Source organism: Phalacrocorax carbo, chromosome 10, assembly GCF_963921805.1.
Source record: "Phalacrocorax carbo chromosome 10, bPhaCar2.1, whole genome shotgun sequence".
NCBI classification, from domain to species: Eukaryota; Metazoa; Chordata; class Aves; order Suliformes; family Phalacrocoracidae; genus Phalacrocorax; species Phalacrocorax carbo.
In genome coordinates, this window is record NC_087522.1 from 17,804,165 (window position 1) to 17,821,346 (window position 17,182).

At 42.2% G+C, this 17,182-nt stretch overlaps 1 protein-coding gene across 1 annotated transcript in view; it reads left to right on the top strand.

Moving 5' to 3' along the window:
* DNAAF8 (dynein axonemal assembly factor 8) overlaps window positions 1–17,182 on the top strand; it is a 98,876-nt gene that overhangs the window by 66,764 nt on the left and 14,930 nt on the right. Inside the window, 10 exon segments of the mRNA XM_064462233.1 lie at window positions 309–378; window positions 380–501; window positions 504–621; window positions 1,131–1,197; window positions 1,965–2,003; window positions 2,238–2,256; window positions 4,517–4,579; window positions 6,773–6,826; window positions 8,948–9,117; window positions 14,397–14,592. Coding sequence (XP_064318303.1) covers window positions 309–378; window positions 380–501; window positions 504–621; window positions 1,131–1,197; window positions 1,965–2,003; window positions 2,238–2,256; window positions 4,517–4,579; window positions 6,773–6,826; window positions 8,948–9,117; window positions 14,397–14,592 — 918 coding nt within the window.

The window sequence follows — 17,182 nt, forward strand, 5'->3', positions numbered from 1 at the left end:
TAGCTGTGTTCTCTAATCAAATCATGGTACTTATTCTCTCTGGCTCCCTGTTGGCTTCCCAGGTAGCCCATTTTTTGTTTTCACTGTAATGTAATATCCTAGTATTTGTATCTTGTGGGTTTTTCCCCAGTATATTTCTATATCTGCATTACAGACCATTTTGGATGCAACAGGGGGTGAAGTCAAAGCAGCTTTGGAACTTGTTGTCTTGTAGAAAACTCAATGTGAATTTGTCTCCAGAATTAAACACAGCTTCTATGAAACACATGCTGTCAACCAATGCTAAATGGATTTCTCTTGACTTGCAGAAGAACCGGATTTGGGATTTGAACTTCTAGGTCTCAAGTGGCTGCCCCATCTCAGTGCCAGGCCAGAGAAATAACCCTTTTTGGGCTGGAGATACTTCCTGGCAAAGAAGCCTTGATACACTAATGTCAAACCCAGTCCTTGCCTGTGCATTACAGCGAATCAATGCCTTCAGAGTTCTTGCAGATGCATTGAAAAATTAACCCAATGCAGGGAGAAGCTAAGCAAAAGTGGCAGTCTTCTACAGGCAGTAACGGCCTTGACCCCAGAGGTGACAATCAGACAAGCCATCCTCTTCACAGAGACTGGTAAGATGTGTTTTTACTGTTTATAACGTACTCAGGTATAAGGTGCTTCTGAATTTATTGAACTTGGGCAAAGGAGTCACAGAATCACAGAATGGCAGGGGTTGGAAGAGACCTCTGGAGATCATCTTGACCAACCCCTCTGCTTGAGCAGGCACACCTAGAGCAGGGGGCACAGGAAAACATCCAGGCGGGTTTTGAATGCCTCCAGGGAAGGAGACTCCACAACCTCTCTGGGCAGCCTGTTCCACTGCTCTGTCACCCTCACAGTAAAGATGTTTTTTCTCATATTAAGTGAAACTTCCTGTGTTCCAACTTGTGCCTGTTGCCCCTTGTCCTGTCATTGGGCACAAATGAAAAGAGCCTAGTCCCATCGTCCTGACACCCACCCCTTAGATATTTATAGGTATTTATGAAATCCCCCCTCAGTCTTCTCTTCTTCAGGCTAAACAAACCCAAGTCTCTCAGCCTTTCCTCATATGGGAGATGCTCCAGCCCCCTCCCTGGTCATCTTGGTAGCTCTCTGCTGGACTTGCTCAAGCAGTTCCCTGTCCTTCTTAAACTGGGGGGCATAAAACTGGACAGAGTACCCCAAATGTGGTCTCACTAGGGCTAAGTAGAGGGGGAGGATAACCTCCCTTGACCTGCTGGGCACACTCATTATGCACCCCAGGATATTGCTGGCCTTCTTGGCCACAAGGGCACAGTGCTGGCTCATGGTCACCTTGTTGTCCACCAGCACTCCCAGGTCCTTCTCAACAGAGCTGCTTTCCAGTAGTTCAGCCCCCAGCCTGTGCTGGTGTGTGGGGTTGCGCCTTCCCAGGTGCAGGACCTTGCACTTGCTCTTGTTGAATTTCATGAGGTTCCCCTTGGCCCAGCTCTCCAGCCTGTCCAGGTCTCTCTGGATGGCAGCACAGCCTTCTGGTGTATCAGCCACTCCTCCCAGCTTGGTGTCATCAGTGAACTTGCTGAGGTTACACTCTAGCCCATCATCCAGGTCATTGATGAATATATTGAAAGGACTGGACCCAGCACAGACCCCTGGGGAACATTACTAGTGACAGGCCTCCATCCAGACTCTGATCCATTGATCACGACCATCTGAGTTCTGTTGTTGAGCCAGTTCGCTATCCACCTCACTGTCTACTCATCCAACCCACATTTGCCTGTGAGGATGCTATGGGAGACAGTGTTGAATGCCTTACTGAAGTCAAGGTAAGCAACATCCACTGCTCTGCCTTCATCAACCCAGCCAGTCATGCCATCATAGAAGGCTATCAGGTTGGTCAAGCATGATCTTCCCTTGGTGAATCCATGTTGACTGTTTCTGATAACCTTCTTGTCCTCTACAAGCCTGGAGATGACTGCTCCATCACCTCTCCAGGGATGGAGGTGAGGCTGACCGGCCTGTAGTTCTCCAGGTCCTCCTTCTTGGCCTTTTTGAAGACTGGAGTGACATTTGCTTTCCTCCTGTCCTCAGGCACCTCTCCTGTCCTCCATGACCTTTCAAAGATGATGGAGAGTGGCTCAGCAAGAACATCCGCCAGCTCCCTCAGCACTCATGGGTGCATCCCATCGGGGCCCAAGGATTTGCGAGGATCCAGTTTGCATAGGTGATCTCTGACCCAATCCTTCTCAACTGATGGTAAGTCTTCCTTTCTCCAGATTTGTCCTCTCTTCTCCGGAGGCTGAGATGCCTGAGGGCCTCCCTTAGCAGTAAAGACTGAGGCAAATAAGGCATTCAGTAACTGCCTTCTCTGCATCCTGCATCACCAGGGCCCTTTCCTTGTTCAGCAGGGGGCCCACTGTATCCCCGGTCTTCCTTTTACTGCTGATGTATTTAAAGAAGCCCTTCTTGTTATCTTTGACATTCCTTGCCAGATTTAATTCCAAGCGGGCCTTGGCCTTCCTCGTTGCATCTCTGCATACCCTGACAACATTCCTATATTCCTCCCAAGTGGCCAGTCCCTTTTTCTACATACTGTGAACCTCCATCTTCCATTTGAGTTTCTCTAGAAGCTCTTTGCTCATTCATGCATGTCTCCTGGCTCCTCTGCCTGACTTCTTCCTCCTGGGGATGCACCGATCCTGAGCTCGGAGGAAGTGGTCCTTGAATACTGTCCAGCTGTCTTGGACCTGCCTGCCTTCCAGAGCCCTAGCTCATGGAATTCCTCCTAGCAGGTCTTTGAAGAGACCAGAGTTGGCCCTCTTGAAGTCCAAGGTTATAACCCGACTCATAGCCCTGCTTCTACTTCGCAGTATCCTAAACTCAACCATCTCATGGTCACTGCAGCCAAGGCTATCCTCAACCAGCACTTCCTTGTTTGTTAGGATAAGGTTGAGCAACACATCTCACCTCGAGTCCAGTGCCATGGGTTTTTTTCAGGCACAGAAAAACAATAATTTGGGGTTAAATTCTGTTCTTGGCTGAATAACAATGAGGAATATGAAATCAGCAGGAGCCAGTTGAGGTCATCGACAAGTTGGCCTATTAATTTCATGTGGCTATGCATGGCCTGATGCCCTTTCTGAAGACCCCAAGGTACTCCATAAATACTAAATAGATATTATAGCAGTTGGCAGGACCAGTAAATAATACGGTGCATTTTGCCTCTGTATATAAGAGCACCTGAAAACAGGCCAGGATCTATCCCACCTTAATCTGGGCACCTAATTGCGATGCCTAACTTCTTGAGGCTAGATGCCCAGGCCTTGCCCTGTACTCAGGGAGATGAAGGTATGACACACCTGCAAGAGCTGAAGAAACCAGATTACTTGAGAATTTCTTTTTGTCCTGGAATGAACAGTTCCTGAGGAACAGAGACCTTTGCTGCCAAAAGCTTTTCAGACTCTAGTGATATATGCTAGCATTGATCTTTCAGCTTAGTAAACATGCTAGTTTCCTCCTGTAGCAATAAATATATAGCCGTGCCTCTTTTAAACTAAATCACTGTGGTGTTCCTGATATTGGATGCTTTGTAGCAGCAGAGTGTAAGCTCCCACTGTTTTCTTCTAATGTGAAATATATTGGCATATCACCTCTGTTCTTGGGGATGCCTGACTCTCCAGACCTAAAGATAAACAGTTCTGAGCCTGACAATTTCTGGTTATTCAGAAACAGAGAGAAATTGAGATTGTGGTAACACCATGTATCAACTGAGGAAGAGTAATGCAGTTCTATAAGTGCATTCGTGCTTTGTAATTTATAGCTCTTCCCTTAACTCTTTGCATCAGGAAGAAAGGCCCTTTGTTGTCAACATAAACTTAGATGCTTGTGTCAAGCACACAGTGCTTATGTAGCATAGAGTAACAAAGTGGCTTTACTGAATGGAAAGAAGAAAATGTGATGGTGTCTGGAAAGATACTCATTTTGGTCTCACAAAAAGTTAGACTTGACAGTGAGCTATGTGGGTGTTTTATGTGAGATTGGAGAGCAAGAAGAGGAGGCCTTCAAAAAAGAAGTCATCAGACATCCCAAATTAGTGTATACAACTGTAAGAATTCATGCATTGCTACCCTTCATTAAAGTTATCTTGAGACCAAAAGGCAGGATAAAAGGAAAGCAGAACTGTGAGGTCAGTTTACTGAGGAGGTTGTAATCACAGTGCCAGCCTTTCCCAGCAAAGCCGTTGTCAAGAGCAAAGGACTGTAGCTGAAGCATGACTTCAGCATCCTGCACTAGGTGTTTTAGAAAGTCATTACTTTTTTTCCTTCTGGTTTTGTTTTGTGGGAGGAATGGAGAGGTTTTTGTACTAAAGAACAGCTCTTCAATATTTTGCAGCTGGTGAAATGTCTGCCATTTCCCCTTCTAAATAAAAGTATCTTCATCACCCCTGCCCCCTCCCCCAAACAGTGAAAGTCCCCCATCTGTGAACCCATAAAAATATATCTCCTGCCTTTTACAGATGCAGAACACTGCCCTGCTCTGAAATTCCTGCCACCACCTGGCAAGAGGTCCAGGGCTGAAGGTAAGACCAGAAGTATGCACCAGTTGCCTCTTGGATAAAAACCAAATAATTTTATACTCTTAAAATAGATTGAAGAAAACTATAGCTCTGTGTCCTCTGTCAGAGTCATTAAATTGGGATTAGTAAACCTTTGGTCAGTCATCATAATCCTAGGCAATTAGGAAGAAAAGGCTGGATGGGTCCACTTGGTACTAGGGGAAAGTGGTAGTACTGCCAGATCTCTTTTCTTCTACAGTTTCCTCTGTGCATGCCTGGATGACCTATCTAGGGCTGGTGCAGAATGTAGGCTAGAAGAGTAATTAATGCCAGCTCTTTTCTAGTCCTTTTCAGCTGTAGATCTCAGAAGAGAGAGTTTCATGTGAAAACAAGGTTCATTGTGTTTTACAGAGGGGGTAATTGAAGCCTAGAGAGGTGAAATGTATTGATCACCATTGCCCTGCAAGTAGGTGACAGAAATCAGAGCAGAATGTGCATTTCCTAAGTCTCAGACCGGGCTCTGTCATTTACATTACAGTGCCACCCGAGTCACCATGGAATTCACAGATCTTTCAAATAACCCCCATACTAAAGAAAAAAACAAATGGTACTCTGAGGATGTAAGCTAAAAAGTTATGAGGCAAGGACCTCGGAGCTCATTCTATCTTTTATGTGTACTCTTATTATTCCAGCAAAATAAGAGACGTGGAAAGATGGAAAGGTCTCATTAAAAGAACACTTTGCCTAAATACCTTCTAGATACATTGCCCTGGGAAATAGAAATGTATGGATTTCAGACAGTAATAAATACAAAAGAATGGTAACGATTTTGTTTTGACAGTTTTTAGTTTTCTGTTCTCTACCTTGCACGTCACACTGGCTAAACTTGCCAATCACTGGAGAATGAAGTCCTTTACCGATCTGATGCAAGCTTCTCCTCATTGTGCCCCAGTCCTAGATAACTTCCCAATTCACATGTGCCATTGTCACTGAAATCAGGAATAAACCTTGTAACACCAATGTAGTGTTAAACGGCAGGCATTGCACTCCTAACGTGCATACCGTCAGATCTCATTGTGCCGGTTAAGTACATGCTTCATATACATATTCATTAACTTTCTGATAAAAGATATACATATTCATTATATGCAGACTTCACTTGTGTATGCCTATTGGTGTCTCTGGGTGGTCATCAGGGGTCTCTGGATGAAGGACATACTCTTCCTCCCTATGTCCGCTAGTTAACCCTTGTTTTCGTGCAAACTCAGTTCTGAGATTACGTATGTACTGTCCTTGAGGGATGGTCTGTTCTTGGTTTAGTGTTTGCTCTGCAGTTCCTTATCTTTATGACTCTGTACATCTGCTTTTCTTAAGGCCAAATGTCATCGTGACTTTGTTTAGGTACTTTGAATCTTGAGGCCTCTCTGATTCCCCTAAAGCAACAAGGTTTAGTCATCGTGCAGGCTGTTCTTGTTTCAGCTATCTCCTTATCTTGGCTAAGTTTCGGCTCTGGGTCCCAGCATTAGTTGAGCTACACTAGATGGTATTAGTAACTCCCAACCATTTATACCCTGAAGCATTGCTACCTAAAAGTGAGGCTTTAATTTAATCGTTAAAACAGAGGTTTGGGCCCTAAGCACTAGGAGTGAGGGTTTGGGATCTAAAAATTAGGCTCTGAGTCTGAAAGGAGAGGGGTTCTGACAGAAACACGTTATGTATTGCATTAATGATTAACTAATGACTAAAATACAGATTAAAGAATACGCTGAGTGTCCCCAGACTTAATGTTCCATTGGATGGTATAGCAGCATCCATGTTTGGATAACTTCATCACTCTGGTTACACCATGAAGTGCCTTAAATTTTCCTCACCTCCCCAGGTCACTGCAGGTTTTACCTGAGACTGAAGAAAACACTTATAGTCTTTTGTCATAACTTCTGACTCACCAGACGCCTTTTATACTGCTCTGCTTTTTTGAAGAACCACCAAAGCAACCATTTCTAGCTCACACAGTTCATTATTATGGCTTAGCAGAAAATTCCAAAAATCCCATTTTCTTCAGCATATCAAAACCATGCATGTCCCAGTATAACACTTTAAAGTGAGGGTGCTGTAGCAACGTTGGCTGCATTATGTAGAGATGATGGTATTGTTGTCAAATTCTTGCCCCAGAAAATGCATACCACTTACTCAAATCTATCTGCTTTTCCTATTTAGTGGGAGAGAGCCAGAGATGCCATGCGGAATTGCTGTTCACCTGCTTGCAAACAGGTAGGAGAAGAGCAAATGGAGAACTGTGGTTAGATAGGGACTTTGTGGAACTAACTCGTCTAGATGTACCAGCCAAAAATAAGCAAAAAGATTATACCAACTTTTTCCTTAGGTTTGAATACAGGCAGTGATATCGACTCTCTTTTCTAAGCATGCCAGGAAATCTGGTATTTGCTTCTCTTGAGTTTACACTTATTTTAAGCGACACACCTATCTAAAGTACTGTATATGAACAGTATATAAAATAAACAGTATTTTTCACAGTTTCACTGTGAAATGAAAACCTGTGTAATAATTATTTTGGAGGGAAAAAAAATCATTGGCTGTGAGGAAGAGATCTAAAAATATTATAAAGCAGAAAAACATAACAAAGGCCAGGCAACTTGGGCAAGACTGGAAAGGCTGCTGAACAGCCAGAACTGGAGATGGAAATCAGGTATGTCTGAGGGCTGCCAAACAGGTGCCTCTGGTAATTCATGATCAACAGAGACTGTTCCATCAATAGAGCGCAGTATTTTCTCTAACTGTTGTCACTTATAATTACCAAGGAAAGAAAACCAACTCTAGGTGGCAAGGCGTCCTACCTGCTTTCAACACTTGCCTTTGACCAAACCAAGTGGCAAAGTGATGCAAGATGAATCCCTCCTGAAGTGTCTAAAGTACATAAATACGCAGCATGTGGTGATTCACATACCACAAGAATGAGAATGTTTGCCCAGAAACATAGCAGATGGTGAGGAAAACATCTGGAGGACAATGAATGCTTATGTAAAAGTATAGAGTCGAGACTGCCATTCTGTATGCGAGCAGCTGAGTGGATCCAAGCAGCTTGCTTCTGCCCTTGCAGCCTGTTGCTATGGTATTTAAACCATTCTGTTCAAGAATGATGTGAAGAAAATAGCAGATGTTTAATAGGAGGGCTCCCTGCACAATAAGGGTTAAGTTTCCATACCATTTAGGGGGTGCGGTAATCTTCCTTTTTATTTTTGATCCCATATTTCTCTGTCATGAATCAGCAACATGCTTCTTGCCATTTGAAAATAACAGTATGCATTAAATTATATGTAGTATTGTTGATGCTTCATTGCATCAACATCTGTATAATTCATAGTGGGGTGTACAGGAAATGTAAAATGACATTTTATGTACACAAACAGATAATCATGGAACAGTTTTAGCAGCCTGCCATACTGTTACATCATGCTTCATGCTAACTGGCATGGTTAGGCACCAGCAGTTAATGGGTCTTAGCTGACTGGTTCTGACACTACAGTTGCCAATAAATCTTCAAAGGATGTTATTAGGAAAAAATCTTAATTATGTTCCTAGTAATAAGGTACTTTAGGTGAGCGAAACTAATAATTTGAAAATGCTGTCATTTAAAAATGAAATGTATGTATTTTCTGCCTTTTTAATACATTTTGTGTCATCAGACAGCTAAAATCTCTTGGGCTGTTTTGTTTTCTGTTTCTTGTAGCACACCAAGTGCTGCACCTAGCTGGCAGCTCTGCTGGGAGACCTTTGTCAGAAGCAAAAAGTTTTTGCTGAAAATTCAATCTTTAGTAAACACAATTCTATTTGTAATAGGTTTATAACATTAATTGGGACCTGTCATACTTGTTAGTGCCTCTCTGAAACAGCTCTAGCAGAGAGATACAGAACGCTGAGAGATAAACTGTGTGGAGTAAGAATTTAATAGCTGCCTTAAGGATTATATCACATAATCACTACAGTTCATGTAAAAATGTGAAAGGGAATATTTTATCCCTCTTAAAACGTTCATATATAATATAAAGGATTGAGTCTCATCCTACAGACCTGCCACATGAACTTTTTCGACTCAACAGATTTCTGGGGGAAAAAAGTTAAAAGCTACAAGCCTAGACTCTTAAATATATTTTTAGACTAAAAATCAACCAAAACAAACAAACAAAACCCCAAAATCCTATATGTGCGGGGGTTTTATGGACTTGTTTTGTTAAAATATTTATGAACTTCATGCCAGCTTTTAGATAACCCTCTTCTACAGATGTCTGTCCAGGCTAGTACACAAATACTGGTGTACATTTTACCTCCATTTTTAGGAGTGGCTTTGGGTTTCATTAGTGTGCTTTGTTACAGGAGCACGGATTCTTTGCACAGTGCTGCTGATCAAACCTGGTGCCTGGAGGCATAGTCTTGCAAGGATCCTTTGAAAACTAGACCTGGAAAAATTCATTGTGGTTGGAATGAAACAGATAAACCTGGAGCCAGACATTGCCTTAGGACTCCTTTCTTCTGAAGTGAAACAGGTTTGTTAAGAAACTGGCAGATCTGTGGCTATGCTTAGGTTTAGAGTGGGGAAAGATGTTAGCTAGTGAATAATCCATTCCTGAATAAAACAAAAATTCCCATCCAGGATTTCTGAGTTGTCGTTAGAAGTGAGCTATACAGAACAATCAGATCTGTACTGGTATCAGACACAAAGAAAGCTGGCAGGCTGACGGTTTCTTTTATTGCATGCCATAAAGAAGCAGACCTGGTTTCTCCAAAACAAAAGGTTTGGAGGATATGTGCAATACACACATCCCAGGAATCTGTTTAGTCGCTAATTTACAATGCTGACTCTTTAACTGCAAAACAGGTGTCCTCTCTTTCTTCCCCAAGGTCATTCATTCCAGGTAGGGCGCATCAAAGGAACATACCACACCCCCTGCACCCCCTGCCTGGCTTTTCTTCCATGTGTTTAAACCTGGGAGCTGGGAAACAATTATACATATATTGTGCCACCAGAGAACATATACCTCTGGAGCCCTGTTACCTTATATTACATTCTATATACAGCTTCTGAATCTCTGTTCCAGGAGCATGTGTTCAAGAGTCTCTAAAAATGACCTGCAAAGAGATCAAATAGAGTTACTGTCACTTCTGATGTCTAATAGACAATGAAGAACGTTCTTAAATCTTGGGGAGTTACAGGTTTTTGTAGGCTAAAAATAGATTTATGTTTCTGCTCTTTTATAGCATTAGAAATTATTTTTTTCCCAACCTGAGATATCCTGAGATGAGTGTAAAGATACTGTGAAAGCGAGGAAACTGAAAGCTGAGCATTTTAGACAAGTTAGTTTTCTTATTTTCCTTGGGGAAAAAATAATCTTTGTTGTTTGATTTCTTTCATGAAGACCACTAATCAATTAAATTTTACAGAAAACAAGCCTTTAAAATCAATATTGCTCTTGGGTTAAGTTGGGAGAGTTTATAGCACTCCCTCATAGAAATTCTTAATAGAGTCTTCCAGAAGAAGACAGGAACATGCCAGGACAGTGCTCCAACATAACTACCAATCAGGAACAATTAGTACCCTCTGCATGATAGCAAAGCAATGGAGCAGAAGCACTTGCTTTCTAAATATTTAGACCACTGGTAAGAGGGATATAGTGGCTATTAGAGTTGATGGGGAAGTGCTTTCCAATACAGTTTTTAGTCATACAGCTAAGTACAAAACTGCTTAGCTGATCATCTGAAACAGAAAACGTTTTAAAAAACCCCAAATATCTACCTGGGGAAGTAATGTAGCTATGTGTGGGGTACATGTGAAGAGGGGTTGTTTCAGGAAAATTTTCTCTTGTTTTTGGATTCTCCAACACACTAGAGCAGCTGCTGAGCACTGATTTAGTTCCCTTGAAAAGCTGGTGAGTAATGAGTTTAAAAATTACAGACTATTGGGTTTTTGTTCTTGGAAAAAAAAGCAGGTTTTGAAAGTGAGAAAGCAGAGATAATAGAGTGCCTTTGGCAAGGGGGAATGGACAGTAGGAAATTATTTCTGCTGTACAGGGGCTCCTTCTCATTTTTAGAACACATCTGAAAGTCTTTCACCCATGAGGGCTGAAAAAGGCTGAGCTCCCAAGTGGGTAGATTTTCAAAAAGCCTCAGCATGCTTCAGGGACAAGGGTATTTTGAAAATCTGGCTTGTAAGTGTTACAATGGCAGCTGGTGGGGGCAGAACTATTTTTCACAGCTGAATTCCATATAAAATATTTCAATTGGAGAAATGTTAATTTTAGATCTGTTTCTCAGTTTAGGGGACAATGGGGTACAATGCTGTTTTTAAAATGAGGCTCCTAATATGGGGGCAAATTGCTGAAATTTAGCATCTCGTGTTGAAGAACATGGAGCCAGTGTGTCTGGCCCTTATAGAAATTCTGCTCAGGGCTTTTTATCTCCTCCTCACCTGGAGCCTGATCCAAAATCCATCTCCAGAAATCTCTAGAAAGCTCCCATGTGCTCCACAATGTGTCAGTTTGTTTTGTGTACATAGTGCTTGATAGCAGATTTGGATTTTATTCACTGGTAGCAAGACTACCTAGCATCGCCTTCCTCTTTCAAATGTATTATTTACATGCATGTTGACAGATATCCTCAGCAGCATGATTTCAGACACGATTGCTTTTTCAACTTAAATACTAACATTCAGCTTCTAAGTAGCTTTTGGCCTTTGGCATACAATAAATAATGGATTGGTCTGCTGTTTGCTGAGGTTATCTAATCACAGGAGCCATGATAATACTTTTTATCTGAAGTTTAATAATACTTAAAAAAAAATAAAGGTCAGGTAAACAGAGCTGACATTGTCTTCTTGGCTCCTAGCATGAGCTGATCATGTTCAGACTGTGAGAAGTGACCGCTCCCAGAGGGAGTTCTGCCTCTGGAGGCCGTATCTCCTCTCTGCATTTATCCAGCAGATCCAGTCCTGTGGAGACTCATGGGTTTGGCTGCTAGCTGGAAAACTTGATTTTACAGTGGGACCCGATAATTCTGTTGGGCATTGCCTGATATAATTGCCTGCAGTAGCAGGTCACTAGACTCAATAACTTGACAGATTCCCTCCAGTCCTATCTTGTGATTCTAATGGTAGAGGCAGAAGGAGAATTTTGCTGCTCTTTAATCCTGTTAGTCCTCCAGAGCCAGCACACAGCTGGAACTTCCTCTCTGTGTGCATCAACAAAATTGCTCACCGAATTCAAGTCAGCTGCACACGTGCAACCTCACCACAGCTGCTTGGGTATCAGCAAGGACACGGTGTGGAGGCAGGATATAAATAAAGGCATTGTTTGGCTGGCAGAGTCTAGAGTGGGTGTGAGGATCTGTTAGAAGGAGAGAAGTCACCTTGACTCACTGACACTGTTTTTAATCCAGTCTGCACTTTTGCTGGGGAACAACTGAAAGACAGGAAACAGAGGCAAAAGAGTGCTGTTATGTAGATCTAAAAGCACTGTTTAGAAGCTCTTGAACAAAATAATTTAATTTGTTATGGTCTGTTTAACAGAAACTGTTAAACATCTTTTGCAGATGTTTCTGACATGTATGAATGTTGGCATGTTGTATCCAGTCCTTTTGAAATTTTTCATGAAGTCAGCATCAGTCCTTCATCTCCCAAAGAGAAAGCCCTTAGAAAAGTGGATTATATACATATTTTTAAACTAAGAAAAATTTTCAGGCAAAAAGGGTTTATTCTGTATTATACAGAGTTGTATATTGCAGTATACTATGCCATCCTTATCTAAACAGAGCTCCATTTTCACAGGAATGCCTGTGAAACTCTCCTGTGCATTTCACATGTGCAGTCATGCGATGTGGCTGCCATCCCAGGGTTTCCTTTGCCCTGTATTTCCAAGGGGTGGGAGGATAGACAAATATCACAACTTGTGTCAAATCCCTTACATAACTAAACAATTTAAGAATAGGAGAGCTTTCTTGTGGATAATTTTCTATTTTCAAATGTAGGGGAGAATATCAGGATTCAGCCCATGATTTTCAATTTATAGCCTACTTCTTAGAAATGCAGTTTAGGAGGAATGTGAGTGAGAGAAGATTTGGGTCAAAGAGAATGGTTTCATATGGTAGAAAAGCAAAAGAGGCCTTGAAGTGTTTTATCTCCATATTTTTAAATGAAATGATGGGATTTTCTTTTGGAAATGTTTTATCTAGAGAACTGCCATACTCTTGTGCTTTTAGAAGATTAAAAAACAGGAATTAAAAAAACTTTGAGAGCTGAATAATATGATTCAGCTGAATCAAACTATGTTTTTCCTCCTTGTTTTAATTTCCTCAAAAATTGGAAAAAAGTAAATAACCATGGGTTGTTCAGCCAGCGAGCTGAAAATGCTGCTGTTTAAGCTGTACAGAACATAGAGCGCTGCCATGGAGCATCTCTGTGGCAGGGGTCTTGCCACACTGTGGGTTGCAGATCTGGGTGCTCCTGCCACTTTATTAAGATGGAGGGGGCAGCAGCAGGCAGTGTGCAGCTGCTGTGGGCACCCTGACCCTCAAGCTCAGTGCAGACATCTGCAACAAGCCTGGCTTGCCAAGGTTTTGCTTAATTAAAAGTCAGCAAGGCTGTGAGTGCTCTGTTGCCCCTTGGTAGCCTTCTGCCCCAGGCACTTGCTACCTTTCCCCTTGCTTCTCAATCATTATGTCTGTCTCCAGCCTAAAAATCAGACTCTTCTCACTGGTGCAGTGGTTGCTAGTTATCAATACCAATCATCCTTAGTTGAAATAAAGATCCCAGGGTGTTGCGACCTGCACAGCTGCAAGAGAAACATCTCTGCTCAAGAGCAGTCACAGGCTCAACTGACAACACTTGGAAAAGAAGCAAAGGTAGAGAAATTTGTCATGGAGCACAGTGCATCAGTGGCAAAGCCAGGAGGGTGAACTCTCTTCTTTCAGCCCCTGTCTAGTGTCCTGTCCTGATCCTCCTTGTTTTAAGCTTGCTATTTCTATAGTTCTTATGCTACCTGTGTATGAAATTCTACCACCCTCTGGGAGAAGCTGGGCTGTAGCAGCAGGGTGGATGTAGGGATCCTTTCTTTTGTGAATTCAAAATGAAAAGTTCTGGTATCTGTAATCTATCATTTTATATCAGCAGAAGAATTAAATATGGCTCCTTATCCCAGAGCATTTATGGCCCTGTTGATATCATTAATGTCCATTGGTTGTACCCTATCCATGTGTCACACTGAAGGTACTGTGAAAAGGGTATTGCATAAATCCAAAGTTCAGCAGTAGACAAGTAAACTGCAGAGTAGCAATTTCTTTCTGTCCTTACCCCCTGAAAATGAACTCCACCTCTGGTACCTAGCTTGTTACAGATATGCGAACAAATCACAGTACAAGGCTTTTCTGTCTTTTAGTAATAGGATTTTGTTTCCTTTAGTAAGAAAAGATTTCAGGAAATTACTGCTAAAGCTGTTCATATGGCTAAAAACTACCCATGGCCATAGGGACTAAAACCTCTAGCTGCTATGTTTAACTTTTTCTTTAGCTCTGTATGGAGTCAAGGTGGGAACTAGATCTCCTGTTACCTGGTGGATGTCACAACAAATACTGGCTTGGTGGCCATGGTATATACTCTGGAAGCTGTACCTGTAGAGACCACTAGCATGTATATTACAAAGAGAAGAAAAATCAAGGGTAATGGCAGATCTGTTTGCTTCAAACAGGGATAGGTCTAACCAAAGGCAAGCTGGGATGTATCCAGCGCTTGCCAACACTATTCAGTATAATCTGTTCCCTCCCTGTTATTTCTTTTCAGAATCCTGCTGTTTTAGAAGCTCATTGTACCTGCCTTACCTCAGGCACTGCTCTCGTGCTGTGTCTTCAGAGGCCAAAGGCCATAAAGAAGCTGATAGATTTACTGGGGCCAGAGGATCCTAAACTACCCCGAGCACTAGATCCGTTCCTCTGGAGGGCTCAGTATGGCATCAGCACAGTCCAAAATGGATTTTATGGTAGGTAAAAGTATGAAGGCTCAGATATGCCAATGGAAAAAGTATATTATGGATTGTTACCTCCTGTATCATCAACACAGATCTAGCCTTGGCAGGCAGTAGAGACCATTATTCCCTTGAAAGCTTTCATTGTTTTCTTGGTGGCTGAGCTGAGTATGTCTCAAGCTATGAAATATTCTTCCAGAAGATAGATTAAAAAAATGTTTCATCCCAGAACAGCCCTAGATCTGTCTTCCAACACAACAGATTTCCTTTTATTTCTTCACTGCTTGGTCATTTTGTACTTTTAGCTTGGTTATTTTGTAATGATCCCCTAGAACCCATCTGACTTCTATCTGCTTGTGAGTCCCGTCCTGATAACTTCATAACCCATTGGCCAACTGCAACGAGATTTCAGAGAGGGATAAAAGACTCCAAGATACTGAGTCCCCTGTAACATCTCAAAATGTAAATTACTGGCTTAGAGGCAGGTGATAAAACTTGCTCTCACTGAGGAACGCAGGTAAACTCAGCTGTTTTCCATTCGGAGAGGCTCTTGCCAGTTGGCATATCAGCAGAGGCACACCAGCAAGTTGGCATCCTCAGTGTGCTGAACCAGTCACAGTTCACCTGCCAGCAGGGAGGGAACTAGGAGGTTGCAGTGTGTATGTTGCGTGGTGGGATGGGAGATGGAGAAGGGTAAGGGAAAATGGCAAGTATTGATGTAGAGGGTGGCCTATGGAGAACCAAGGTATTGCTGGAGGGGGCCTGGGCTATTGCCACAGGAAGGGGAGGATGTAATTAAAAAATTCATGAGGAAATTAAACGTCATTAGTTCACTGCCCATGAACAGTTTTTCCTTAGTGTGGTACTGATTGTGCTGTATGTAGTTAAGGGAATCTAAAAATAATAAAAGCAATAGTTTCTATAAACACAGCTAAGCTAGCAGGTACTGTATGACTTCAGGTTCCAGAAGAACTTTCCTGTTAAGATCTGTTGGATTATTTCGCTCTTTCTGTTGTACTCTGTGCTGTCAAATCACTCCCTCTTTTCATCCATATCAAGTGGTCTTTTGTGGAGAACTAGTAGGGAAATGAAGTAGCCATCCTGTACAGCTTGGACAAGAGAATCAACCCCTTGATGTAGAATGTTTTTTGTTTGTTTTTAATCAGATATGATCATAATCCTTAGGACCAAGAATAAACTGAGAGAGATATCTCACCATGATGACTCTCAGGATCTCATTTGTGGAGTGACTGAAGAGCAGGATCTAGCTACACAAAAGAAATGGTCAGGGCTCTTCAGCCAATACTTTTCCACTCTCAGCCTCTGCTTATTTTGCTCTTAAGATTAATGGATTGTGCATCCAGGTTGCCTTAAGAATGAGAACTCATCAGTCATGGCTAAAAATGGGTAATATATACCCAAACCTTAAGATACCCATGCTACAGTTAGAGCATCCCTAGCATAACTTGGTTAAAGATTAGTTTATATTAGCAAGAGAGGCTGAGTCTTATCCTGGCTTTTGCTGGGAGTCATAGAGAACTCACTGTGTTAGAGTAAACCCTCAGATATTTGCTTAGGGATCCCCTTCAGATCCCTGCTTCCTTCAGAGACTGGACTGAGTACAGAGATGAACTAGTTGGCTACCACCACCTGCCCCCTGAGACCAGCTTGTGCATTATGTTGGAGCCAGCTTTATAGTTGGCTCACAGAGCCATCCTTGCAGACATTCAAGGAAAATGGATGCAGCGGTAGCTAATGTAATCAGTAATTCTGACTCAAGAATCTGATCCAGCTGCTATGCCAGGGAGGTGCCTGTCCATAAGGAAAGGAGTGTTCATAACCCCTTGCACCTCCAAGAGCTTGTCCTCCAACAAGGGTGAAACCTTTACCTACAAGTTAAGCAGTCACGCTTAATCATTGTGTGAGTAATAATTTGGGGGACTGTGGAAGACCATCTTCCTTTCCTAGGAGGGAATACCAACTTTCCTCAGTTTTGTTCCAGCTGAGGAAGATTTCTAGTTAACACTATCTTGCTGAAGTAGAGCAAATTCTAGCTGTGTGTTTCTTTCCAAAGCGACTGGGGAAATTCGGGTAAGATGAAGACCAGGTCCCAGTGATACAATTAAACCAAATAATGCAGTTTTAATACTCTGAGGCTCAGCTACAGGGGTAAACCTGCACTCCTCTCATTTCTTCTGGCTCTTATGAAGTCACTGTATACTGCTTTTTTCTTGAACCCAAAGAGCTCTTGCAAATGCATCTTATACAGTCTTGAGCAAAGTGAGAGTAAAATGTTGCTAGCTTTGGGAGCATTTGTATCCTCTGTAACAGCCTCAATGATTTAAATGAGGAAGATTTGTCATAGAGGTGCATAAAGGATACAGCACAACTTGTACACTGGTGACTCATGCAGTCTTAGGATTATAAACTACTGCATTAAGGACCCTGGTTAGTTCAAACGGCTGAGTACTCGAAGAGCAGTAAGAATGGGTAGCCTGCAAAGGTGGTAATATTTCAGAGGATATCTGAGTTTTGTGTGTTTGTATCCCAGGAGTATGGCTCTGTGCCAGCACATTGACAATATATCTGATCTCCAGTTATATAG